This window comes from Populus alba, chromosome 7 (assembly GCF_005239225.2).
Source record: "Populus alba chromosome 7, ASM523922v2, whole genome shotgun sequence".
Classification (NCBI taxonomy): Eukaryota; Viridiplantae; Streptophyta; class Magnoliopsida; order Malpighiales; family Salicaceae; genus Populus; species Populus alba.
In genome coordinates, this window is record NC_133290.1 from 5,525,594 (window position 1) to 5,551,659 (window position 26,066).

Here is a 26,066-nt window from a genome sequence, read left to right on the forward strand (position 1 = left end):
TATTTCACTAACAACAACAATAAAAGACAATGCTTGCATTTGCTCATGGCTTGCTTGACGCAGTGCTTGAATCCAGCTAGGTGAAGGTTCAGATGGAATTCAAACTGGATGGTGCCCATTAAACTCGGACATTACTGACCAAACCTACCTAAGAAAAAACCTTACTGATTTTCAGGAAGGTGTTACTAATGCCAACATGTTCTCTTATAATTCCATATATCTCTGTATTGAACCAACAATTCATGCGCTCGACAGGTTGCATCTCTCATATAGCTTCTGTCCAGAAAGAATTGCACAGTTCAAGCACCGGTTGCCCATGATTGAAGAGTCTTTTGAAGTGGAAGAGGAAGTTTCCTTGCATCCATTAATCCATTACAAGAATATCCATTGAGGGTTCTTTTTAAGCAGAAAATTTATCCAATGACTTGTCACCAGTGAAATCTATACTGGAAAAACAAAAGGGAAACCTCAGCTTTGGGTCCAATCTATAACCCTATTCTCAATTGAGTCTCTAAACTATATTTTTCATCAATTGGGTCCCAATCATATTTACTTATTTAGTATCCTCAATTTGGTCCATCCATCATAAAAATAAACCTAATATCGTCTAAAATTTGGGGGATTCAATTGAGGAAAATCTTCGTCACATTGATTCAAGAAGGATCCAATGTGATAAATCGGGACTCGTTTGTTTAAAATTTAGTTGGGAACCTAATTGAGATAAGTGTTATACATTGAGGACTAATATGAGGTAACCACGAAACAAAAGAGAGAGGATCCGTGATGAGCGCCCACGTGAGATGTCGGCGATTGGGGTTTAAGCTTTTGACTCTAAACAACAAGTGGGCTCCACGCGTATTTACAATTGCGCGTGACACATCGTTCAAAGAAAAAAAAATAGGGAGAGAGAGAGAGAGAGAGAGAATGGAAGAAGAGGAAGAACAAAAAATTGGCCACAATGTTGCGGTGGAGCCCTGCCCCTGCCGGTGACAATTGATAAGCCATAATTTTTTCTGCATGAGAATACGGGTTTTAGGTGGGGATAGTGGGGACCCTTCCACCGTCTAAAGCCTTCTCTCTGCCCCACACTACCTGAGCCAATGGTAGTGCTTGATGGGAATCATCATAATTTATTTCTCTTTATAACAGCATTTGTGGAAAAAAATAAAAAGGTGCTTGAATGCACTCATTATGTATTCCATTAGAGAAAACTCTAAATCATGGGGGTAAAATATTGAAGCAATCCATGGTCCACGGTGAAAACCTCACTTTACTTTTAAAGAAACCTTCCATTTAATTATCATTAAGGGATCAAATAGTTTTTATCTTTGGACACATCAATCATTGTCTAACTAAATGGGTCAGATCCGTCTTTTATATGTTTTTGGAATAGTGTAATGTGTAAATATTTTAATTAAAATACATTGAAATATTAACAACAATTCACATATATATATTTTTTAAAATGTTAAAATGTTATTTTCGTGAGTTTTTTAAAAATCAAATCAGATTTTTTTAGGCCAATCACGTTTTCACTTTCTTCAACCACGTCATATAAAAATCAACTTTAACCTGGTTTAGTTTAAACCAGGGTTTAAGAAAAGGCTAAAACCAACATGTCTTCAATTTTAATTGAAATATTAACAACGATTGCAAAAACTTTTATTTTTTTTTTTGCTATTTTAATTAACTTTTGATGTGGCTTGCCGTGAAGTACATGTAAGTTAACTATGAATTGTAATTCATGGGCCTCGAGTCTTCCTGGTGTTAAAAACGCCGACGTGAAGAAGAAGAGACTTCGAGACTGGGCTTGGTCTATCGACCTTATAGAAAATTTATACCAGGCCAGGCATGCTTGTGTTCTGGAGCTGGATGGATGCTCTCAGTCAAGAGCTAGCCTTTGAGCTCTAGGCTTCTAGCTAAAAGAACCGAAAGGTCAAATATATTAAAAACAAATGTAACCAGTGTTCCATAAGAACCAAATCGCCCATCATTCACTCTTTATTTGAACGAATTAAAATCGATTCCTATGTGCTCATGTTGGAAAATCCTGTGCTCCCTGGAGAAAACTATGGGTTGTCTGGATATATATCCTATATCTAAAGTGTTGCTATTAAGGCTGCAAGACCTCCACGTTTCTTCATACGTGTAAACCTAGCACATATTCTCCTTCTTTACCTTACCAAGAGACAATCTTAACCAGATTTGATTTGGATACCCAGAAAAGAAGCAGCAGCAAATCCAAGTTGAAACCTCAACTTGATTTCCTTACATGTCGACTCCTTCAAAATCTTCGCCCGTGTCTTTTGGTAATTAATCATGAACTCTTTAAGATACAAATTAATGTTTTTTGGCCTCACTTGCTGTTTTAACTTGATCCAGATACTGTAAGAGATGTGTTCTTGTGGAGGAGAAAGAAGCTGAGTTTATTGGTTCTTCTAGTCTCAACGGCTACATGGGTTTTGCTTGATGTTTATCAATTCAATCTCATCACTGTTGCTTCATGGGCTGCCATGTTTGCTGTTACTTCACTGTTCCTTTATGGCAACATAGCCAGGTTTCTCCGCAAGTAACCATTGTTAACCCATCTCTTTCTCTTTCTTCTTTGTTGCTATATATGTATAAAACTTTCAAGAAGTAAGGTTGTTTTTGGGCAATCTTTAGAGTAGAGCCAGATTTGTCCGGCTTGGAGATTTCAGAGGAGACAGCTATTGAAGCTGCACGCTCCGTTCGACAATCGATAGAAGAGGGAGTTCGATGGATGTTCCATGTGAGTGCAGAGAGAGAACTGTTTCTCTTTGCTCGTGTAGTTGCTGCTCTGTTGTTGCTCTCTTATGTGGGAAGCTTCTGGGATTCTCTGTCACTTCTTTACATAGGTAACAATTTATGCATAACTGTGACACGCATGAATACACAAGCAAGCTAAGCTTATAGTTGTATCGCTCGTGATTGCGCATGAATATATATAGAATATATCTCCTCTAAATATAAATATAAATATAAAAGAGTCTTCAATTAATTTACAGATATAGTGGTGGGCATGACTGTTCCTGTGATATATGTAAAGAACGAGGATAAGATAAAGAGGTTTGAAGGGTGGATGAGGATGCAAGCAAGAAGATTGTGTGGAAGATATAAAGGTTGTCAAGAGAATGAAGAACAGAGTGGTTAAAGTTAAAGAGAAAACGGATGACTAATTTCTTCGTTAGGAGAGAAATAAAAATGAAAATGAAAATGAAAATAATGCGGAAGATATATCCTTGTAAATTAGTACATAGTACCATGATGATGCCAGTGTTTGTATAACAATAATCTAATGTACTTTTAGTTTTTGGTATTTGACATTACATTAAGAGCGTGTTTGTAAATTAGTTTTTAGTAGCGTTGCTTTTCAAATAGCTTTTCGTGCTGAAAAGCATGTCAATGATGTTTTCTCATTTTTAAAAAATTATTTTTGACACCAGCACATCAAAACGATTCAAAAAGTACAAACCGAACTCAATTTTAATAAAAAAAAAAAGTTTGAAATTTGCCAAAACACAGGTGGCAACGTAGAGACAAACGGTCTCTAAGAGCTTAGTTTGTCTGAATTTTTATTTTTTTCAATTTTTTTTATAAAAATATTTTTAAAAATAACCTTTTTTAGCTCCTCAAAAATGAAGTTTTCGTCATTTTTTTTAAAATTTGTCACTATTTATTTTAATTCTTCTAAAAATGCATTCGAAAATTTAGAGCATGAATGATTGATGTGCACAAGATTAGGTTCTTGATTCAAGTGCTTCAAAAGATTGCTCCATGCTTGGTAGGTTCGTGAACAAAGAAATATTGTTATATTAGTAAGGTGTTACCAGAGAAGAAAAGTGGATCCGTGGCGCAATGGTAGCGCGTCTGACTCCAGATCAGAAGGTTGCGTGTTCGATTCACGTCGGGTTCAATTCCCATTTTTTTTTAATTACATCCAATAATAGCTTTTGGCGTTTGCCATCATCAAAATGCGTTTTACAGTTAAATACGAATCTCATCCCTGTACTTTTCTCTTTCGCTGTCATCCTTTTACGATAATTTCTTCTCACTAATTTCATCCTTGCACTCCGTGATTTTTGAGATTGGAACAATTTTACAGGAAAAAAAATGATGTTTAATTTTTAATAATTTAAATATTAAAAAAAATTAATAAAAAATCAATTAATAAAAAAAATCTTAAAAATACACCAACAAATTTAGGCAAGTCCATGAAACCCTGTACTATATCATACAAATAGAATAATTTAATAGAAGATAAAAATAAAAAATATCAACAAAGAGTTGAAAAATAAAATTAAAAAACAATTTTAAAATCCTTAAAAAGGACCCCACACAATCTAAATTATAAGATCGGGTTAACCTTTACAAAAATAAAAAAAAAAAGTCATAGAAAATTATAAAGTTTAATTTATAATAAACCTAACACTTAAAGTTGAAATAAAAAAAAATTAATATAAAAAAAAATTAAAAAACAAATATCAACTTGAATTAACTTTTTAAATTTATAATTTGGATCATTATATAGGAAAGTTCCTTCATGTTTTAAGTTGTATGGAGGATAATGTGGAGCAAGAGGAATCCTTTTGCTAGAAAGACTGGTGTTCAAGAATGTACCCTCTTCAATCAGCAACTCTCGTCTAGAGAGCATTTTCAGCAGGCATAGTAATGTACTTTCATGGTATAAAAAACAGGAGTAAGGGTTTGCAAGATCCATAGCCATCATCAGTATACTTGAAAGACTTGCAGGTACCTTTTATTCTACTGATTAGGAAACTATTTTTAGAGTGTGTTTGGCAGTGTGGTAGTGATTGCTTTTCAAATAGCTTTTCGTGCCGAAATACATGCCAATGATGTTTTTTTATTTTTTAAAAATCATTTTTAAAATCAGCACATCAAAACGATCCAAAAGATACAAACCGAACTCAATTTTAGCAAAAAAAAAAAATCAAAATTTCAGCAAACACAGGTTCAATCTCACTACCAAACGGTACCTTAATCACCATCTCTGTCGCTGATTTTTGCGGCACTGAGGGAGCTGACTATGCATCTGACTTCTCTTCTTCAGAATCATCACTAAAAATAAAGGCATTGAAATATGCGGCATAGATTATCATCTGTTATTGTCTTTCTGAAGAAAAAGTTATTTGAGTGTGTTTGTTTTTATATTTTAAAAAAATTTATTTTTTTTATTCATTTTAAATTAATATGTTTTTAGTGTTTTTAAATTATTTTGATATGTTGATGTTAAAAATAATTTTTTTAAAATAAAAAAATTATTAATATTTATTTTAACATAAAAAAATTATTTAAAAAACAAAAGTAATTATGCTGAGAAATAATCCTGTGGCCTTGTTATGGTAGCCAAAATTCTCAATCTCTTTCTCCTTGCCTGTTTTTTAAGCAGGCCCAGACTGGGCTTTCCAGAAGTCTGCACGGGCTTGATTGTGAGCCCCCGATGCGCCTGGACATGGTTCAGGCTCCTTTTTTTTTTTTTTTTTTTTTAATAGAAAAAATGGAGTGATAACAGTTGCTGAAAATGCAAATCTCAGTACCCTCGAGTGATGTTTCTTTACTTTGTATTTTAGGAGCTATCTAGGGCCATGAAGGCGTTCAAATTAGGAAAAAAAAATTACCGTTAGGGATTTGTAGTTTTCCTAGTTGAATTAGGATAAGTTTTCCTATTTAGTTTAGGATTCCTGTTCTATCTAGGACTTTTTTTTTTGCATTATTTAAGAAACGTAGAAGAGATATACTATTCACTCTTAATTCTTGAGGATAAAATTCAGAGCATTTTTTCTCTATTCGTGTAGTTTCTAAAAAGCTTTCGATATTATTTCCTATTTCTTTTGTTGCCAAATTGTCCCAATGGATCCAATATCAGGGGCTGCTTTGGGAGTTGCCCTTCAACTGCTAAGTGATTCGATTATGCGCGCAGTAACTACAGCCTCCAGCTTCAAATTTAAGCTCCGGCTTCTCCAGACAACCGTCAGGATCTTGATCGCAAGATTCAAAGTTATCAGAGGAGAAGAACAGCAGTTTCCAGGAGCAGAAGCTCAGAGACTGTGTGAATTGTTGGTGAGAGGGAACCATCTTGTTTCTAAATGCTCAAGAATCTCAAAATGGAATTATTTCAAGATGAGAAGATACGAGAAAAGAATTGATGAGCTTGATGAATCTCTCAAACATCTTTTAACGTTGAATTTTCAGCTTTTGCAATATGAGAACATGCGGAAACTTTTGACCGGGTTTAATGAAATGAGTAAGAAATTGGTGGATCATGGAGATGAGTTGCCTAAGCCTAGCCATGTCGTCCCTTTAAACGATCAAGAAAACTCGTGGTACTCTCGGACTTCAAGCCACCGACAGCCATCAACGCCCAGATTTAGAATGAGTTATCAAAGAAGCGAAAAGATTACCAAGTTTGGGTTTAGTTTCTGACAAACTAACTGGGATTTTACTTTTTTGCAAGTCAATTACTGTTAACATTGTAAAGAAGTAATTTTTAGTGGAGATTATTTGTTTCCTCAATTGTCTTTATTCTTATGAAAATATTTTCCTTTAGTTTTTAATATTTCCTCATTGAGTTTAGAAAATCAAATATTATTCTTCATGTTTTTATTTTATTTTTCCTATTTAATTTAGAAAACTCATCGATCTTCCTTAGTTATTGCTTTAAACTCAAATCTGCGCAGATTAAAACCAAGGTTTATGTCGTATTGCTGGGTTTTTTTTTTATATTAAATAATTAATTCAATCTAAAAATTTAAATTATTAGATATTATCTACACTATATTATATTTAATTTTTATTAAATAAAATAAAATGGTAAGATTCAAACTTATGATTATTTGGTTAATAAAACTCTATATCATATTAAATAATCAATTCAACATAAAAACTTAAGCTATTTTTCAAGAGGATTAAACCCATTTTGCAGTTAGTCCATATGGGAGCAAATCTGATGAAAGAAAGAACAAATCAATAACAAAAAAGTGAGAAGAGGTATTTGATCTCATTCTGGCTTTGGAGAATGGAAGATATTTATATATAAGTGATTCATTAATGTACATGAAAATCATGGCAATTGTATTTCTTAATTCTTATCATACATTTAGACTCAGTAAATGATAGTCATGTTTGGGAGGTCGCGCTTGAAAGGTTTCCATGATTTCTCTGTTTCTTCATCGCAGATCACGGACTTCAAACTATGAAGAGTGGTGACTGAGTTAGGTAACCCGCAATTTGAGCATCCTGTCATGTAAAGCTTTTTTAGACTCTGCAGCTTGCCAATCTGTTCTGGCAAGTTCTTAATGCTAATACAGTCTGATATGTCAAGAATGCTCAGTTTATGGAGGCTTCCAATATTGTCTGGCAAATCTGACAAATTTCTGCAGCAGCTAAGCATCAAGACTTGCAAATTCACCATCTTTCCGATTTCTCGAGGCAATATTGACAGGCCTGGACAGTAGGTGATGCAAAGTTTCTTAAGGGAGACAATGTCACAGAGTCCAACAGGCAATTCTTTCAGACTATTGCAGTAGCCAATGCAGATCTCCGCTAGTTTCGGCAGTGCATCTGAAATCCGGATAGCTTTGTCACCGGAGGCCGGATCAATATTACACCCGATCAACGATATTTTCTGCAGATTTTCTAACTGCACACAGTTAATGGTAAGGGAAGGAATCAAAACCTTCTCCAACCTGATCCTCTTTAGATTGGACAGGTTTCCAAGAACTATAAAGTTACTTATTTCAGCTGAGAAAAAACCATAATTTGTGAGGATCAAAGTCTTTAGTTTATCCATGCTCTTGATGAACTTGGGTAATGTGTACTTCTTCGTGCGAAAATTGAGAACTAGAACCTCAACTTCAGGAGCTTGAATGTTGGGCCAATTTGACAAGAAAGTTTCATCTGCATAAAGTTTCTCCATGAGAGAGGAGAGTAAAAAAATGCTATCGAAGAAACAAAAGCAGGGCCTCTTGTTTTACATGATACCAATTCCGAATTTCTCAATCCAAGCCGTAGGCCTCATAAAAGAATGTTTAACAAAGATAGGGATGTGCTACCTGTGGAGATCGACAAGACATGGGCGCTGATTGATTGATTCTTCCACCAGCCCCGAAATTCATTTCCATTTATGTCCACAACTAGGTTTTTCCTCCCCTGTTCTGAACCAGCCAATCCGCTAACATGGTTGACCAGATCCCTAAGAAGGTCATGCTGTGTGACAAAGGTTTCATTATAGTCCTCTCTTTCACTTCCATCCCTCCTAGTGAGTGAGAAAGAATTGATTACCAAGGATTATATTAAATATCAATGAACATTCTAAAAGTTTTCATGTTCAGCATTCTTTCTGGTTATCGAAAGCAAAACTTCTACGGAAAGAAAACTTTTAAATGCTGCAATAGTGTTTTATTAAACAAGAAAAGGTGTGATTTGATACCAAGTACGCGAGCATTAGAGATTTGGTTAGTCTGATGACAAACATGAAACCAGCATACCTTGTATCTACCAGATCAATGAGATTCAAGGAGGATAGTTCATGGAGGTTTGATATGGAGTTCAGACCATCTCCATTCATTTCATACAACTCCTCCCACATGTCAATGATGGCAGTGGCAGGTATCAGTTGACCTTCAGGAAATGCTCCCAAGTCAATGTAACATTCCTTCAGCTTATTATCCAACGCATCCAAGCTACTCTTTAGACAAGTAAACAGATCATTATTGGATTCAAAAAAAGCCCCAGCTTTTGACCATTGCTTCACTTTATTTCTCCATATCTCTGGTCGTTGTTGGCGGAGTGAACGGCCTACGACTGAAAGAGCTAGTGGAAATCCCTTGCAAAAGCTCACTATCTGCAATTTATTGCCACGAATATATTTAGTTTTTCGGGATGTTGGTTATTCTAGTTGTTTCCAACAGATGAAAAATTGCTGAAAAGGATATTACATGAAAAAACCATGAGTCATGTTTCAGTAAATCTTCATTTCAGAATTAGAAGAAAGGCAAGCAAAACGATTTTGGAGGTGATATGATTAGTATAATATATACATGCTCTTCCGAATTGCAAGTACCTTCTTCAAAACATCATCGTCTACATTGTTAGAGGTGCTATTCCGTAGCTCCGCTGACTGTCTAAATAGACTCAGGGAGTCTTCATAATTCAACGTATCCAATTTATATTTCGAACCAAATCCACCGAGTGAAGATCTTGATGTCAACAAAATCTTGTATCCTGGTATTTGGAACTTGAACCTTTCCAGAAGGCTCTCTGATCCCGACCAAACATCATCGAGGACCAATAATATAGGCTTTGTTCCTATTTGCTTCAGCAATTGCTCCAAGCAGTTTACTGCTTCTTCATCAGTTCGAAACTGATCATGGACCGGATGACCCTTATGCCGAAATAGCTGCTGTATAATGACCTTCAGATCGGGTGATTTTGAGACAGTGATGAAGAAGATATTATCTTTAAATTTTTCTAGTTAAACATCAGAGAGAAAACTGTTAGCAAAAGTTTTGTGCTTTTCGCTATAAATTAACATGCATGTTCGAAATTAACCATATTGATTTCTTAATCCAAGGCCTGTCTTATACGAAGGGCTAGATACATATTGTAACTTGTTGCAGAGTCCCAAATCTTCAAGAAGAAATGAATTCATATGGCCATAATGTTCCTGAACATTTATGTTTCTGCAAATTAAAAAGCTTTGTAACAAAAATTTGCTGAAAATTGTGTCAGAGATATGTCAACCATCTTGACTCTTGAAAAACTAAAATAATTTAAATCACACAAAGAATGCTCAAAATCCTTCACATATCTTCAGTATATTGATTACGGATGCAAATGAGATGTCAACATCAAACTGGGATTGAAGTACTTGAGATCTATGAAAAAAACATAGAAACAAAAACTTTCTGACAAATTGAACAAATGCTACCTTTAATAGCTTCATCATGACAAAGTTTTTTAGCCAATGTGGTCTTTCCACATCCACCAGGAGCTGTTAATACAACCGTGGACATTCCATCCTTGAATAACTCATTCTTTAAATCTTTCGTTGGCTTGTCCAATCCAACAGTAATCTGTGGTGGCTCTGGAGGCGTAAAAGGCCACAAAGGTACATTGCTATTTGACACAGGACTGGCTGCCTTTCCTGTTTGAATATTTGAACGAAGATCCTTACGCATATCTTTCACCTCCTCATGAATTTCTTTGACTTGCACTTTGATGTCTTTCACACCAACGTGAGTTACTTTCACCTCTTCACGAACTTCTTTCACTTCTTGCACCTCATCGTGAATAACTTTGACCCTCTCATTTACGCCTTCCACATTGGTATAAATATCTTTCACATCCTGATGAATCTCCTTCACCTGCTTCACATTGTCGTGGATGTCTCTCACTCCCTCACGGATGTCTCTCACCACCTCATGATTGTCTTTCACCTCCTCATGAATGTGTTGAACCTCTCCCTGAATGACTTTCACATCCTCATGAATGTATTTCAATTTCTCTTGATTATCCTTCTCCACCTGCAATGTCTCCATCTGAATCCAGGCTTGTAGTACCGGCATGACAATCTGACCAAACCTTTTAAGAGAATCATCCAACTTTTCAAGATCCTTCATGTAGAAAGGCCTTTTCAAGCAGCTTGAACATTTTGCCTGTTTGAATTTCCTAACAAGCTTCTTCCCTTTCTCTATTTGTTTCCACAACATCCATATTTCTTTGTCGTTCTCACGGTCCAATTCTTTGTTTAGCACTTTTATCTTTTCAAGAACTGGAGTTAATGATGTTAAGGTTACCTCCATGCTCGCCAATACATGTTCAAACATATCTCCTTTCTTCTTTAGTTCCCACACATCATGTAACAACTCTCCTATAAGAGCTCCTGCAGCAGCAGTAAAAACAAATGCCATGCTTTCAATAGAAAAATCTGACTCCCAACAATTTTACGTGTTTTTTGTTAACAGTACATGCCTCAGCAAAGTGGAAATTTTCCCTCAGCTTCCGAATCAACCAATCGACGCATCAATGCCTTTGTGCTTGTCTCATATCTGAAGCATGAAAAAGTATATATGCTTTCTTCAAGAATGCGTTTGGGTTATTGACAAAACTCCAGAGAGTTAATATTTGCATGCATTTTGTCCTACAAAAAGTTAAGCAAGGCAAACAAGAAACGTACAACTAAATTAAAATGGAGAGGGGAAAGAAATGATATTTAAGATGGGAAATTAGTTCATTCTGGCCTTTGTTTGGCATGAATCACGTTGTTCATGAATTTTTCTTTTCTGTTTAACCAATGGGAAAAGAAAACAAAAAGAATGAATTGATGAACAAGGAAACGAACCAAGAGGAACAAATCACAGTGTAATCAAATGAGGAATCACTTCCTGTTGATACAAACAAAGGAATAGAAAATTTACTAATGATACAGAGCTATGCATATACCTTTTTCCACGTCAATGCCAGACCATCATCAATATTTTTCTTTCGCAGTATACATGGCACAAAATCATGACATGATATACCAACCAAAAGCTACCATGGCTAGCCAAACTAATTTTTTGATCACCAATAATACAATCTCTTCTCCATGAAAAATTGCAAGGGACTAGCCAAGGTCATGAAAGCTACCCAAAGCCAGTCAAATGCTATGAAAGCTAGGCGAAACCATTGAAAGCCAAGCCAAATAAATTAACTCTCCTTAACCCTCATTTTATTTTTTCTTTTCCTATTTATTTTTTCCTCTATACACGTACGTAATAACTTAAACATCAGAGAATTTATTATTTTCAGGGGACTTAATTTTGCAGGATTAGTTTGAAAGTCTAAAATAACACGTGGTGGGGGGGGGGTGTGGTTGAATTAAAGCTTAATTGAAAGTTTGATTTTTTAACAAATTTTATACTTCAATTTTGGCAACAACACGCAATTATGCAAGGGATAAATAAAATGAGATAGAGAGTAGGATAGATACATCAATTTAATTTATAATGGTTTGGATAATCATCTACTTCACTCCTTGAACTTTTGTTCAAGTATTCAACATTAACTCACAATATTTTTTAACTATCAACTAATAATTTTTTTAACGGATGAGATTTTATTGATACATTAATATTTTTATGTGATCAAGATTAAAAAAATTTCACTCACATTATTTTTTAAGGATCAAGATTAAACCTTTCAATAGCTCACAATCTATATTTTCCCATATGGTTCAAGTGTTACTTAGAAAGTACAATAGCTATGTTTATCACAAGAATATTCACACCTTACAATGAAGAGAAGATTACAATAAAATTGGGCTCAAGTCTTTATAAAAGTAATCTAGCTTGTGAAACAATGATTTGAGGCAAAAAGAGTTTAAAGCTTTGAGAAGATTATAAAAATAATGAAAGCTTTTTAAATAAAAAACTTGTAAGCATCAAATGTTGTAGAAATATAAGCTTGTATGTTATTTTACATAAAGTGAAAGAGTGGTATTTATATGTAAACCCTCGGTTAAGATAATTTGAGCTATTAAAATTTAACATGGAGATAAAAATGGGTTAAGCTATATTAAGGAAACTAAATTAAATGTCTATGCGTAAAATTAAAAGAAATAATTAAAAGGAGAATATAACACTATATTTTAGAAAAAAGAAAAGTGGGGACAAAATAAAATTATATTGCATAAGGGGCCAATATGTAAATACAAATAAATGAAACTATAAATACTCAATTTCTTTCTCTTAAATGCCGACAGAAATAGAGAGAAGAAGGAAGAGGGTTTTCTCATATTCTTTTCATCAATTTTGAGTGGGAAATTCTACAAATTGAAGGGGTTGAGTGAGATTAAGGCTAAATTGGTGAGGAAAACAATATTTAGGCAAGAATATAGAGAGAGTAAGTGAGAGAAATTAAAAGTTTATAGTGAAAATGGTGTCACCCAAGAGGAAGAAAGAAGGAGTGTCGAGAAATTTTGAATGGTTGAGAATCGAATATCATTTTATCACTAGATAAGGGCACCGGACTTGAATATGTAAGCCTAAATGAATTCAATTATAAAATTATGTTAAATTTGTAAATTTTAAGGTTAGGGTTCTTGAAGAAAATTAAAGGAAATGAGAAATTGTTTTTGTAAGTATGATTGTGATGAAAATAGATGAAAACAATTTAGAATGATGAAAAAAAAAAAAACTCTTAGGGTTGTTAAGGATGGTAGTGCCAGCCATAAATGGATAAGGGAAAAATTTAAAACAATGCATGAATATTGTTTATGTATGCTTATTATTGCATGCGTAGAAATGTAAATAATGAATTGAAAGGAAATAAGAATCTTGAATTCATATTTTTGATGAAAAGTTGATTATGCTAATTGTGAACATTGGAATATTGGAGAAATTATAGAATTGCTTTGTGTTGTGTTGGATAAATCTTGATGAAGGATGATAAAGAAAATGAACATGGTTTCTTAGAGAGAGTTTTAGATGTTTCAAGTAGGATGTGCAATAAACTAGTTAATTGTGTAGGGCATTGTGTTTGATGATGAGTAAAAATATTAACATACAATCTTGGGTGTATTAATGGAAAATTTGGATTTTATTTGCTTCGTTGAAGTTGTAGCTCCATGCCTTAGCTTTCTATAAAGACAAGTCACACCTAAATCTGAATTCTATAATTTAGATATAGTCAAAATGGCAACTGGTGTTTATGAGGATTAAGTTAAAAATAACTAAAGTAGCCAATTCTGAAAATTGTAAAAGAAAAAATAAAATAAAATATTGTTTTGGGTGAAAGACTTAAACGATAGAGGATAGAGGTTATGAGAGTGAAATTCTAAATATTAATTAATAGTAAATTGTGATTAATTTGTGAGTGAAATTAAAGTAAATATTTTATGGGAATAAGAAAAAAGAGTTGATGATTGGTTCAAAATGATATGATGTTATGTTAAATTATTTTATGTCCAAGAATGGAATAATTGAGTAAAAAGTTAAATTCATAATAATTTAATAATTGAATAGTAAATGATAAATAATGCCTAATGGTACAGGAGAGGAAGCAGGTTCAACTCAGCAGCAGGGGACTTCTTCACTAGTTCAAGTACTATGTAGGTGTTTTTCACCTTCACTATGTATACAAAATTTTCTTAGAGTTTTGCATAGTTATATTATTAGAGTAAATTGTTTGATAATATTTGTGACATGCATATCATTATGGAATGAAATATTTAGACTAGTCAAACTTGATAGGATTAGTGGAATTCATGTTTTGATGATCGATGTCATAACCTTATTTTGGGTTTCTCCCAAAATTACATTTTTTCTTTTAAAATGAAAAGCAACAAAAAAAATAAAAAAAATGAAAAAGAAAAGGACTAGAACATTAGAAAGAGCAGGTTGAGAAATGTTTCAAATACATGGATGAACCAAGTTAAAGTGTAGAACAAAATCGAGAACCCAATTATACCCAAGTTCAAAAAATAATGTAGATACAAGATCAAATTAACTAGTTATCAGATGAATTTGCACCAATATTAAGTTTAAAAAATAATTTGGGTCAAATTAATTTTGTTAGGGACTTAATTGGTGAAAATTAAGTTTGGAAGCTTAATTTGGGTTTAATTAAGAAAATTGAATTTTAGAGGAACAAATTTAATTTCTACAAAGTCAATTGGATGAAAATAGGGATAGAATCACAAGAAAAATAAAGTTTTGAAGTCAATTAAGGGTAGAATCGAAGAATTTCAAGATCAAGGACCAACTTGTAAAAGACGTGAAGCTTTAGGGGTTGAAATCGATAAAATATTTTGTTATTTTGTGTACAAACGACCAAATTCTAAAGTTTTCATGCATATTTTATAAAAAATGCATTTTCATCATACTTTGAAAAATAAAAAAATTATTTAATGGGTATCACAACAAATTTGCGATTATTCATTAGATTTTGATCAAAATTTCAAATAAAAACCTTTTTTTTTCTTGACCTTTAGAATAATTAGGTTTTGACTCGAAAAGATAAGAATCTCCTTATTGGGAAGGATTTTTCTGAAACCTTAAACAAACTTGCTTTGGGCTTTTAGATTGTTTAAGTTTTAACCCGATGAGATATAGATCTCTTTACCAAGGAGAAATTTTCACAAATATTAGATAGACCAACGAATAAAAACACGATTTAGAACAAACCAATAGCTTACCATTGGTAGAGTGCATTGAGGGTGATACGTCTTTCCCTTGCATACTCAATCCCTTTACCTAGACTCTCAGACTATTAGATTTTTTAGTTACCATAGTAATAGGTGGTGACTCTATTTTCCCTTTTTTTTTTTTTTTTACTGATAAAGGACAAGAATTCTTTGCCCTTTCCACCCACATGTAACCTTGATAACTCTGACTCGGGAGGATGATCTCCACGATGTCATATATTTACGACATAATGACACTTCATTGTGGACTCCTCGTAGACCAAGCTTTGTGTTTTATCTGGTTGTTGTGTTTTATTTTTGATTGTTTGGTCTATGTGTTTATTTTTAACATGCATTTCTTTTTATCATTTACTTATATGCTTTAATTTTTGTACATATTGCTCAAGCATTGTATAATATTGCCTTATGCATCACATGTCTTAATTTTTCAAGCACCCAAACTTCTAGGTTAGGTGGGGGATTAATGATCTACCCTATGACTATTGATCAGGATTCAGATGCATGAAACACCCAACTTATATCTGAGTGCTTGCTTAGTAATGGTGGAAATATGTGCTTTAATTATTCTTCACAACACCCCTATATTATCTTTACGAAGGCCTGGGAAAATCTAAGATCATTTTGAAACCAGGTAAAAAACCTACCCACTTAATGAATAGAACCTATTTCTAAGCTGTATATGCTACCTATAATTCGCATTAAGGCAAACCTGACCACGCTAATCTTATATTACAAGATTCTGAACTAATATCATGACTTCCATAAAATACCCATCTTTTTAAGAATTTGGGCAATAATCTAAGCTGACACAAGTTACCGAGAGAGACTATTCAAGAATCGATGCTAGTGGATTGCCATACATTACTAAGATAAATTACATGGTAATTGCTACCTATATTATAGGGTACGTCAACGAGACCCTCTTTAAGATGTGTTATACGAGGATTGGACAACCAACGAAGCTTCCAGCACAGGCTAAAGCCGTAAAAGCCCTATTGAAATATTAGGATCCCAATTACAAGTGCTTTACTTTTAGGAGTATCAATATGACACCTACTAGGGGTGAGCATTTTCGGTTCGGTTCGGTTTTGAACTGAAAAAAACAACCAAACCGGTTCCTTTTTTTTTTTTGAAAAAAAAACCGAAACCGAACCGAAACCGAGTCAAACCGACCAGTTTCGGTCCGGTCCGGTTCGGTTTTTTATTTCAAAAAACCGAAAAAAACTATATGCAAACGAATTTCAAGTACTTTATCAAAATTATTTCAATTGCCCTTAGTTTCAACGCTTTGAAGCCATAAAAACAGGTTGTTCAACAGTTATAATTTTTCTCATGCCTTGATCATAACAATGGATATTGAAATGGAAGGATCCAAGGGCTCCCACGCATCTTTCAAAAGAAGAACATCTAGCATATGATGTCCTCTCACTCTCTCAAGGGGTCTTCGTTTAACAAACTAAAGCCCTCAAAAATTCTTGCAACTTGTATAATTAGTAAACAAGAAGATAGCCAGGAAATGAAAAGTAGCAGAGAAGAAAAGCAGGAAGCAACGATGACATGGCCATGTATATCAATGGAAAAACAAATTAAAGAGGTGAGAGGGGCTGCTGGGAGGTAGAGGCCCTAGAGGGAGAGAAAGAGGGAGAGGGGGAGGGGGCTGCTGGGAGGGAGATGGAGAGAATAAGTGAGGGGGCTGCGGCTAGGGTTGGAGAGAAAAAGTGAGGGGGGATAATTTTTCTATTTATAGTGCTTTTTTTGAACCGGTTCGGTTCGGTCCGGTTTAACCGGTTCCTGCATTGTAAAACCGAAAACCGAACCGAACCGGGATTTTTCCTAACTATTCTAATCGGTTTAATCGGTTTTTTTTTTTCGGTTCGGTTTTTTTGGTTAATTTTTTCTCGGTTTTCTCGGTTTTTTCGGTTTTCTGGTTTTTTTGCACACCCCTAACACCTACCATACAGAAGTATGAAAGGATCCTAGATGTTTTTAAATAATAGTCATAAGATCTACCTTAAAAGAAAATTTGAAGATACAGCTTCAAAAGTAGTCAAGTTATTATGCCTAAGAAAAATCAGCCAGTGTAGAGTAATTGACGAAGGATTCAAGTGGAAAATCATCGAAGCTTAAATGAAGAAAAATGTTGAGGAAGGCAAGTTGGGAGATGAACTCTACAAGCTAGTGGCCTTTTGCTATATTTGGTTTAGTTTGTTCCCATTTGAAATTGAAGTCATCAATTTAGAAGTTACTGGTCACCCTTATACAAACACACATATATTAATCCAAAGCTATACTCATATCAAATACTCACATGCATATAAGTATTTCCAAACATGTTTATTTGAATTACTCACGTGTACAAACACATATATTTTGTCAATATTATTTACGAAGGCATAATTATATCAAGTATTCACACGCATTTAAGTATTTCCACACATATTTACTTGAATTAGTCACAGTGGCAAAGCCATAATTGGTGCTCACGAAATACCTAAACATATTCAAACATAATATCCACTCAATGCCAAATCCAAACATAATTGAATAAACCTTGAGACTCCATCATTAATAAATCTAAACTTTTTGTTGGAAATCCTCTTAAAAACTGTCTTTTCCATTCAGGGACCAAATTGCATTTTTGTTTCAAAAAATAGGGATCAAATCACAATTTCATAAAAATTAGGGACCAAAATAAAAATTTCACAAATCAATGATCAAAACTTAGAATCATCATCCCCCAAAATTATAAAAATACATTTCAGGGTTTAAATTATAATTTTCAAAGCTTAGAAACTAAACTATAATTTTTACAAATTAATAATCAAAATAAAATTTTATCATCTTCAATCTCGAGACTACTCTTTCCAGAATTTCTAGTAAAAAATATTACATCATTCTTACCCGTAACAAATCCATTAAACAAATAAATAAAAAAATTATTATTTCTAATAAAACACTCAAAAACAATCACTTAATGCTAATGTTAAACTGATAACAATAATCAATTAATTTTAATATCATCAACCTCAAATATTTAGAAACACAATAAAACCAACATCACACTTAACAAAAAAAAATTATGTGTAACAAACATAAATCTTACCTTAAAAATCTTGAAATCCATCTATCATCCATCATTCTCTTTTCTCTTTCTTTCTTGCTTTCCATTTCTTTTCTTCTTCTTAATTTTTCTTCTCTTTAATCTTTAGGTTCTCTCTCTCTCTCTCTCTCAAAAAAAAAATTGATTCTTATATATATCAAACCATATGAATTGTCCAATTGACCCCTCAATTATTAATTCCCATAATAATGCACACAAGGGCACCTTTGGTTTTTCAAATCTATTTTATTTTTATTTTTAGGGTATTACAAAAAAGTGTTTCCTGACAAGCTCTTTAATTAATGGCATGTATCACATTGCTAAATTTCTTATGTTTCCCTCCTTGTTGTACATGCAATATTTAAAGAAAAATAAATAGAATTAAAGAGCTGCTTGTTGTTGTTCCTGTCTATGATATATATATATTTTGTAGGCTATTTACTCACTGATCAAAGCTTGAACAGCAACTTTACCAATTTCTGAAAATGGTGTTGAAGGTAAATAAGTAGTTATTTGATTTGATTGTGAAAGGTTTTCTATATCATAAGTAGAATAAAAATTAAATTGCACAAGAAATACAACAAGGTCATGAGCAAACCCATCATTTATGGAAGACAAGGTGCAGAAAAGGAATTTGAAACGGGGAGGAAGAAAACTTTGCAAAATTGATAGATATTAGATAGCTACTAAGAAATAACACCTGATTTCATATGAACTTAATAATTCAAGAAATCTTAATATGTCTTTTATTTATTCACATTTTACAATCACCTATGGAATCTATCCTCCTTACCACGGCTTAATCCTTAGATTTGGAAGCCTTTGGATAAAAGATTTCCACAAAATGGTAACTTCTTCGTCACACATGACAATTTCTAAACGTTTGAGGTTCTCAACTGACGAAGGCAGCTCTGAGATTGTTGAACACCCATTCATGAATAGCTTTCTTAAATTATGCAACCCTCCGATCTGTTTTGGCAGGTGACTGATGTTTGAGCAATCAGATATGTCAAGAACACTCAACTTGGACAATTTCTCAATAGCTTCTGGCACCTCTACCAATTGAATACAGAAATGAAGGCGAAGCACTTCCAAATTCTCCAGCTTACCAATTTCCTTGGGAAGTTCAGACAGCTCCCAACAGCTACTGATACTGAGTTTCTTTAGGTGAACGAGATCAAAAAACCAAACAGGAAGGTTCTTCAGATCAATACAACGGTCAATGCTGATCTCTGACAGGTTCGAGAAGGAACTTGATATCTGAATTCTAGAGTTACTAAAAGCCTGATCAATGTTACACATAACTAAGGAAATCTTTTGAAGCTTTCTCAGTTCTAGGGAGGACAAGCCAAGTGATGGAATTGAAACTTTCTCCAGCCTAATTCTCTTCAGATTGAACAGAGAACAAAGAAGTGGGAAATTACTAATTTCAGCTGGCACAAAACCATAGTTTGTGATCAAGAGAGCCTTCAGTTTATCCATTTTCTTCACGAACTCAGGTAGCATGTAGTTCTTTGAGCGAATGTTCAGAATTAGAACCTCAACATCAGGTGCTTGCAAGTTAGGCCAGCTCGGTACAAATGTTTCATCTGTAAAAATGATGTTCAGGATGATGTGAGAGGAATTAAAGATGGCAGACTCCAAGTTATCAGATGTTCGTCAAAAATGTTGTAACTTGCTTTCAGCTAGCCTAGTTGCATAATAAAATAGCATGAGGACAACAGTATGAACCTGTGGTGATAGATAAGAGGGAGGCACTGATGTGTTGCTTTCTTGGTTCCCTCCACCACTTTGGAAGTTTGCTACCACTTATATCTATGATTAGTCTTTTCCTTTTTTCATCTGGCTCTGAGCTTATTTGATCATTGGCATACTGTCGAAGAGGATCATGCTGCATAACATAGTGGTCGTTGTAATAGCCATCAATTTCACTTGCATCTTTCCTGGTAAAATTTGAATGGAAACAAGTGTTTACTTAGCAAGATATTCTAATAATAGCTTAAAGAGAAAATTCCTTGTGGACATCTATCTTCAAATTTGAGAAGCTACAACGCTCTTTCTGCAGTGATATCAATGGAGTTCATATACCAGTTAAATTAACAAGAAAAAATAAAAAATAAGTCCAGTTTGAATAACGCATTAGTTCTAAATTCATCTAGCTCAAGTTTCCTCTACTTCTAAATGAAGAAATGAAGACAAATTTAACATACTCTGTGTATCCTCCCAGGCACATCAAATAGGATATTATGCATAAGACAATTGCAGCTGAAGGTTAATTAAGACTTCAACATGTCGGATATCAACAACACTGCCAGAAACTCTCTTAAACTGCTGCTCAAGAAACTTAAGCAGTAGAAATTATTGTCACAAGACAGAGAATAATAGTGCCTGATTACCTTCCCACTTCATGATTAACCAAGTTCAGGGCGTCAAGGTCATGGAGCCTGGCAACAGAAGCCACTCCATTTTCATCATGATCATACAATTCGACCCACATATCAATGAGAGCAGTGGCAGGGATCCATTGGCCTTCAGGAAATGAAAGTAGGTCGATGTAGCACTCCTTTACCTTGACGTTATTATCCAAGACTTCCAAGCTTTGATGGAGACAATCACGCAGAATAGTGTTTGATTCAACAATAGAACCACCTTCAGACAATTCCAACACAGTGTTTTCCCAGACTACTGCAGGCTGCCCGCACAATGATCTGCCGACAACAGTAAGGAACAGTGGAATCCCCTTACAGGCTTTCACTATCTGAAGTACAAATAAAATTCAGCATCTTATAAGTTGATCTAAGCACTCTCTTTTTCTCTCTCGAAGTGTACGATTCAAGTAAACCTATCCTAAAGTCAAGGAGGTTTGACACCCTAATAAAATTAATGCATTGGTATTATGCCCTTTGTCATCTCAGTTTTAATAAAAAGCGTTACTGCTAGCAAAGGTAAGCAGATATGATTGTGATAAAATGGTATGGAACTACATTGCTCTATAATTCATTTTCCTGTTAAAGATCAAGTACATAACTGCATATTGTGTGAGAAATTGAGAAAGCACCTTATTCAAGTTACTTTCATCTGGACTGTAAGAGCTCTGACCGGGCAGGATTGCTGAGCTAATAAAAAGATTCTTGGCATCCACCTCATTCAACCGCTGCAGCCTATATGTAGAAGGAAATCTTTTGAGCACACGTGGTGATGTCACCAAAATCTTGTAATCTGGAATCTGGAACTTCAATTTATCAATGAGGAGCTCGGATTCAGGCCAAACATCATCCAGGACTAACAGTATAGGATTAGGCCCTGTTTGCTTCAGCAGTTTTTCCAAATGATTAACAGCATCATCATCACTTTGAAACTCAGGCACATGTCGATGTCCCTTACGCAGATAGAGATTCTGTACAATTACCTTCAGGTTTGGTTTCTTGGAGACAGTAACAAAGAAGATGTTGTCTTTAAATTTTCCTGTTCAAACACAATTAAAAGTTGGTTTTTAAATGAGGCAATTTACTGGGAAAAAAACAGGTACCAAATTGCTTAGAAGGAAACAGTTCTTGTTGCTGATATCTGCTAATAACGTTTCTTAAAGATTTAAAACCCCAAAAAAACAGCTCCCAACGTTGAAAAGCAAATTTATGTTTGAATGTAATAGTCATTAAATCTTATGGAAAAGGCATCACCTTTGAAGTATGTTCAAGTTGTTAACGAAGCTTCCTCTGTGCGCTTAAATTACAGTGTGTTTATAATGAAAAATTAAATAAAGAAAACCATGCGATAATTTAAGACTTACCTTTAATATCTTCTTCGTGACAAAGTTTTTTAGCCAATGTCGTCTTTCCACATCCTTCAAGAGCAGTTATTACTACAACGGAACACTCATTCTTGAGCAGTTCTGTCTTCAAATCCCTCAACTGCTTGTCCAATCCAACGATATACGCTGGTGGCTCGGGAGATAAATACACAGGAAACGATGCAGGGATCTTTAGGCATTGGATCTCTTTATGAATGTTCTCCATCTTCTCATCAATCCTATTTGCCTTGTCCTTAATGTCTATCACCTCCTGATGCATAACTTTCACATCATCTCTTGTAACCTGCACCTTCTCATCAATGCCTTCTGCCTTGTCTTTGATGCCTTTAACCTCAAAACGTGTAGCTTCCACCTTCTCATCAATGCTGTTTGCCTTGCCCTTGATTTCTTTTGCCTCCTGATGAATGCCTTTCGCCTCATCACTTGTAACTTCTACCTTCTCATTAATGATTTTTGCCATGTCCTTGATTTCTTTCACCTTATCTCTTGTAACTCCCACTTTCTCATCAATCCTATTTGCCTTTTCCTTGATTTCGTTGACATCTTCCCTAGTATCAATAAGAATCTTTGTTCCTTTCAATGGTAAAACAAAATCATAGAACATTTTAAGTGAATGATCGAAATCTCTAAGTTCCTCAGTGCAATTAGACGGTTTAAAGCAAGAACCCCAGCAATTTCCTTTTGAGCATTTGCTAACAAGTTCCTGCCCTTCTTTTATTTGTTTCCACAATCTCCCTATGTCCTCATCTTCACGATCTAATTTTTTGTTTAACTCATTTATGCTTTCAACGACTGGAATTATAGAGTTGAGTGTGGATTCGATGCTCTTCAAGGTAGTTTCTAACCTTTTCTTTTTCCTCATCGCTTCCTTCACAGAATTTAACAACCCCCCTAATACTTTCTCTGCAACAAAACCAGCAACAACACTTTCCATCACTTCTCTTCGATGGAAATGTGCACTTCTTACTCTCAAGAATCCCAACTACTTCCAATTTTTCACATAATTGTTGATTTGGTCCAACGTATCACTCTCCAATTTTTTAATAAACAAATGTCAAGAATTTTGTTTTCTTCTTAGTCAATCACACCCACAAATGCCTTTCTTCTTTCTCATTACCTGATACATGGAATAGCATACATGCTTGCTTCAAAAAGGATTTTCTGACAAGATACTCTAATTCAATGGCATGTATCACATTGCTTGTTTTCTTAAATTTATTTCCTAATGCAATTTGAAAGAAACGTACTAACTAAACTAACTAACCAACCATACAAAGGAAGGAATCGAATGTAGAAAACAAAAAAGACATGCTGGGATTCAAGAGAATAATCACTTCCATTTACCTACAGCATAGCATAAGAACATATTCATCACTAAGACCTCGACTTCAAAGTTGAGAGAAGGTTGCTGCTACCATAAGCATTGCAGCAACAATATTTTACCAAAGAAAAAACCCTCAGTTAACTAAGATAAAATCTATCCAAGAGCACAATTTTTTTCGAAATTCATAACTACTCAAAATTAATGGCCAATCCAATTTTCAGAGCATAGTACTGTCAACACCAAAGAATTTTCCCGTTACTTTGTTGACAAGCAACCATTGCAAGCTAATCCCATTACCCCAAGGTAAGAACTAAGACCTATTGATCTATGTCTAGGTATCACTCAATAAATAAAATTAAGAACTATGCTCAGATTTATAATATCAAGAAACTGGTCCATCCGATACTTAAAAAGCTTTTGGATTGGATATGAGTTCTCTAACATAAGTTAGGCTTATGTCCCCTAACTCAACATTTCTCAAAAACCCCTTAGCTAGCCCTTTCAGCATTCAAAACATAACTATTTAGACAGTAATTACAATATCATCACTTATGAAGCACTATTAGGTAAGAGCATAGCATAAATATAGGAATTTCCAACAACGAAAGAGCAAAGGAAGTATAAAGCGATACATTTTAACAAGTTGGAGAAAATTTCCATTCAGTGAATGGGATTCTTAACGCGACTTCTGTCATCTTTCCTTCCTTCTGTGATCTTTCTAAACAACTGCTACAATCTAGTGGACAGCTGTGATGGGCTTTTTATCTTTCCTCGTGTCCAGTCTCTGCACTTCAGATTGCTTAGGATCTTGTGGCCCTAAAAAGCCTATTTGATCCTTGACATGACTCACCCCCATTTGGAATTACAAAATCCTGGCTCTTGCACTGTGGAATTTTTTTTCCTTTTCATTTTTCAGCATCTTCTGTCAGCGATATTTTATTTTTATTGTTAGGATAATAATTCTTCCTTCTTTGGCTGGTTTAAATAACAATCGATGTATCAACATATAATTGTTTTAAAAAAAAAGCTATGGTACAGTGGAAACAAACAAATTTCAATTCATATCCTCTATTTAAATCCTGTGATGTATGTGAGATGTTGGGGTGCACAGATTCAATGACACCTAGATAAAGAAAAATAAGCAAATACAATTCCTAATTAATTAATACTTAGAGTAAAACTAAAAGATAAAAATTTTGTTTAGAAAATTTAACTGCAATTGTTTTTATCATATTTGTTACTGTTTTCATTTTATTTCTTATTTTTGTTAAAACCAGAAAATTAAATGTTTATGTAGTTGTAAACTTTCATCCAATAAGAAGAGTGTTATAATCCATTATTTTTAAGAATAAATATTTTTTGTGTTCAAATAATGAGTAATCATATGTTCATGTCAATATTTTATTTTTCAAAGTTTAAGAAGTTGATGATTGGTGGTGAAAGACTTAACATCTACAAAATAATTTTCTTGTAGTGTTTTGAAACTCTTAAATGATAAAGTCAGTAACTTTAAAAAAAAGTTACAATAAATATGAGAATGAGCATTAAATTCCAATAATAAAAGTGTTTATTTTTATTTTAGTATGATAACTGCTCTGAGATTTAAAAGTATTAGTTCAAGAGGATAGAAATTGTGAACCCCTTACATGTATAATTCATGAGATATATATAGCCCATGAATCTTGTTTTTTAGTTTGGGTGGAGGGGCTAGAGTGTAATTTTGCTCTAATAGCATTAATGAGAGATAAATATCTATTACACATACATTAATGAAAGATAATTATCTCTAACATTAACATTTTATGTTAAAAATTATAAAAATAAGTAAATTGAGCCTTGCGACCCAACAAGAAGCTTATGATGATTTTCAGGCTTTTAACCCTTTGTACTTGGCACACTTGTCAAGTCCATAATAAATGTTTATGGTAGCAAGCCAAACTCATGCCCATTTGAGCTTAGCACGTAGCTGAGCTTGAGGGTGTTAGGTCAAGCAACACACCAAACACATATCTAATTAGGCTTAGCACAACAAAGCCCAAGTTGATCGGTATGACAGTTCGCTAGACTCAGGGCCAATTGGGTTTTGTAAACCCCCAGTTATAATTTTTCTAGGTTATTAAAAGATGAGAAATTTAACCAATAGTAAAATGAGTTAAATTAAATTAAAGAAACCTAAATCAAGATAAAAATAATGAAATTAATGAAATGAAAAGTGAATGTAGCACTAAATTATTGAAAAGAAAACCATTTGTGAGGATAAAATGAATACATAAGATCAAGAGAGGTTAATATTCAAATAACAGAAGGTTGAGAGTTTATGTACAAATGATAAAAAAGGGTGGGGATAAATGTGCAATTAACCAGATGTTAGAACTATAAATATCATTCTACTTCTCTCTTGGAGGGAATGGCAAGAGTAAGAGAGAGTTTAGAGAGAGGCTGGAGAGAAGACATATTGATGGCAGAACATCCGACAGCTATAACTCCACCTTTCATAGTTGGATCATAACGATATTCAGATATGTTGTTCTCATCCATGTCATGTACATTGTCACCAAAGGGATTTTCTATATCAGTTCCCATTTGAGAGATGTCAAGGGAGGCAAAT

General features: G+C 34.0%; 4 protein-coding genes and 1 non-coding gene across 5 annotated transcripts; 3 read left to right on the forward strand and 2 right to left on the reverse strand.

Moving 5' to 3' along the window:
- The first annotated feature begins 1,938 nt into the window (after positions 1-1,938).
- LOC118047825 (reticulon-like protein B13) lies at positions 1,939-3,357 on the forward strand. Its single transcript, XM_035057229.2, has 4 exons — positions 1,939-2,309; positions 2,383-2,569; positions 2,665-2,876; positions 3,027-3,357. Exons 1-4 carry the CDS (start codon positions 2,273-2,275, stop codon positions 3,170-3,172), a joined length of 582 nt encoding a protein of 193 aa, XP_034913120.1. The 5' UTR covers positions 1,939-2,272; the 3' UTR covers positions 3,173-3,357.
- Positions 3,358-3,862: 505 nt separating this feature from the next.
- Positions 3,863-3,934, forward strand: TRNAW-CCA (transfer RNA tryptophan (anticodon CCA)). The gene has a single exon. It is a non-coding gene; the product is annotated as a tRNA-Trp (tRNA).
- Positions 3,935-4,585: 651 nt separating this feature from the next.
- On the forward strand, positions 4,586-6,546 carry LOC118047847 (RPW8-like protein 1). Its single transcript, XM_035057251.2, has 2 exons — positions 4,586-4,634; positions 5,846-6,546. Exons 1-2 carry the CDS (start codon positions 4,586-4,588, stop codon positions 6,460-6,462), a joined length of 666 nt encoding a protein of 221 aa, XP_034913142.2. The 3' UTR covers positions 6,463-6,546.
- A 595-nt stretch (positions 6,547-7,141) lies between these two features.
- Positions 7,142-10,949, reverse strand: LOC118047831 (probable disease resistance protein At5g66900). The gene is made up of 5 exons (XM_035057236.2): positions 9,968-10,949; positions 9,101-9,507; positions 8,526-8,881; positions 8,091-8,293; positions 7,142-7,935 (listed from the first exon to the last, which is right to left on the reverse strand). The coding sequence occupies exons 1-5, from the start codon at positions 10,947-10,949 to the stop codon at positions 7,142-7,144; spliced, it is 2,742 nt and encodes a 913-aa protein (XP_034913127.1).
- An 8,118-nt stretch (positions 10,950-19,067) lies between these two features.
- LOC118047902 (probable disease resistance protein At5g66900) lies at positions 19,068-23,237 on the reverse strand. Its single transcript, XM_035057336.2, has 5 exons — positions 22,114-23,237; positions 21,382-21,788; positions 20,720-21,081; positions 20,055-20,266; positions 19,068-19,912 (listed from the first exon to the last, which is right to left on the reverse strand). The coding sequence occupies exons 1-5, from the start codon at positions 23,066-23,068 to the stop codon at positions 19,113-19,115; spliced, it is 2,736 nt and encodes a 911-aa protein (XP_034913227.1). The 5' UTR covers positions 23,069-23,237; the 3' UTR covers positions 19,068-19,112.
- Positions 23,238-26,066: the final 2,829 nt, after the last annotated feature.

Excerpts from the sequence above, each read along its gene's own strand:
- LOC118047825 (XM_035057229.2), top strand. The coding sequence starts at position 2,273 with ATGTCGACTCCTTCAAAATCTTCGCCCGTGTCTTTTG. Across the intron at positions 2,310-2,382 it reads ATCTTCGCCCGTGTCTTTTG|ATACTGTAAGAGATGTGTTC; the intron begins GTAATTAATCAT and ends AACTTGATCCAG. Across the intron at positions 2,877-3,026 it reads TCTGTCACTTCTTTACATAG|ATATAGTGGTGGGCATGACT; the intron begins GTAACAATTTAT and ends ATTAATTTACAG.
- LOC118047847 (XM_035057251.2), top strand. The coding sequence starts at position 4,586 with ATGTGGAGCAAGAGGAATCCTTTTGCTAGAAAGACTGGTGTTCAAGAA. Across the intron at positions 4,635-5,845 it reads AAAGACTGGTGTTCAAGAAT|CTTTCGATATTATTTCCTAT; the intron begins GTACCCTCTTCA and ends GTTTCTAAAAAG.
- LOC118047831 (XM_035057236.2), bottom strand. The coding sequence starts at position 10,949 with ATGGCATTTGTTTTTACTGCTGCTGCAGGAGCTCTTATAGGAGAGTTG. Across the intron at positions 8,882-9,100 it reads ACGATGATGTTTTGAAGAAG|ATAGTGAGCTTTTGCAAGGG; the intron begins GTACTTGCAATT and ends AATAAATTGCAG. Across the intron at positions 8,294-8,525 it reads ATTGATCTGGTAGATACAAG|GAGGGATGGAAGTGAAAGAG; the intron begins GTATGCTGGTTT and ends CTCACTCACTAG.
- LOC118047902 (XM_035057336.2), bottom strand. The coding sequence starts at position 23,068 with ATGGAAAGTGTTGTTGCTGGTTTTGTTGCAGAGAAAGTATTAGGGGGG. Across the intron at positions 21,082-21,381 it reads ATGAAAGTAACTTGAATAAG|ATAGTGAAAGCCTGTAAGGG; the intron begins GTGCTTTCTCAA and ends TTTGTACTTCAG. Across the intron at positions 20,267-20,719 it reads GTTAATCATGAAGTGGGAAG|GAAAGATGCAAGTGAAATTG; the intron begins GTAATCAGGCAC and ends AAATTTTACCAG.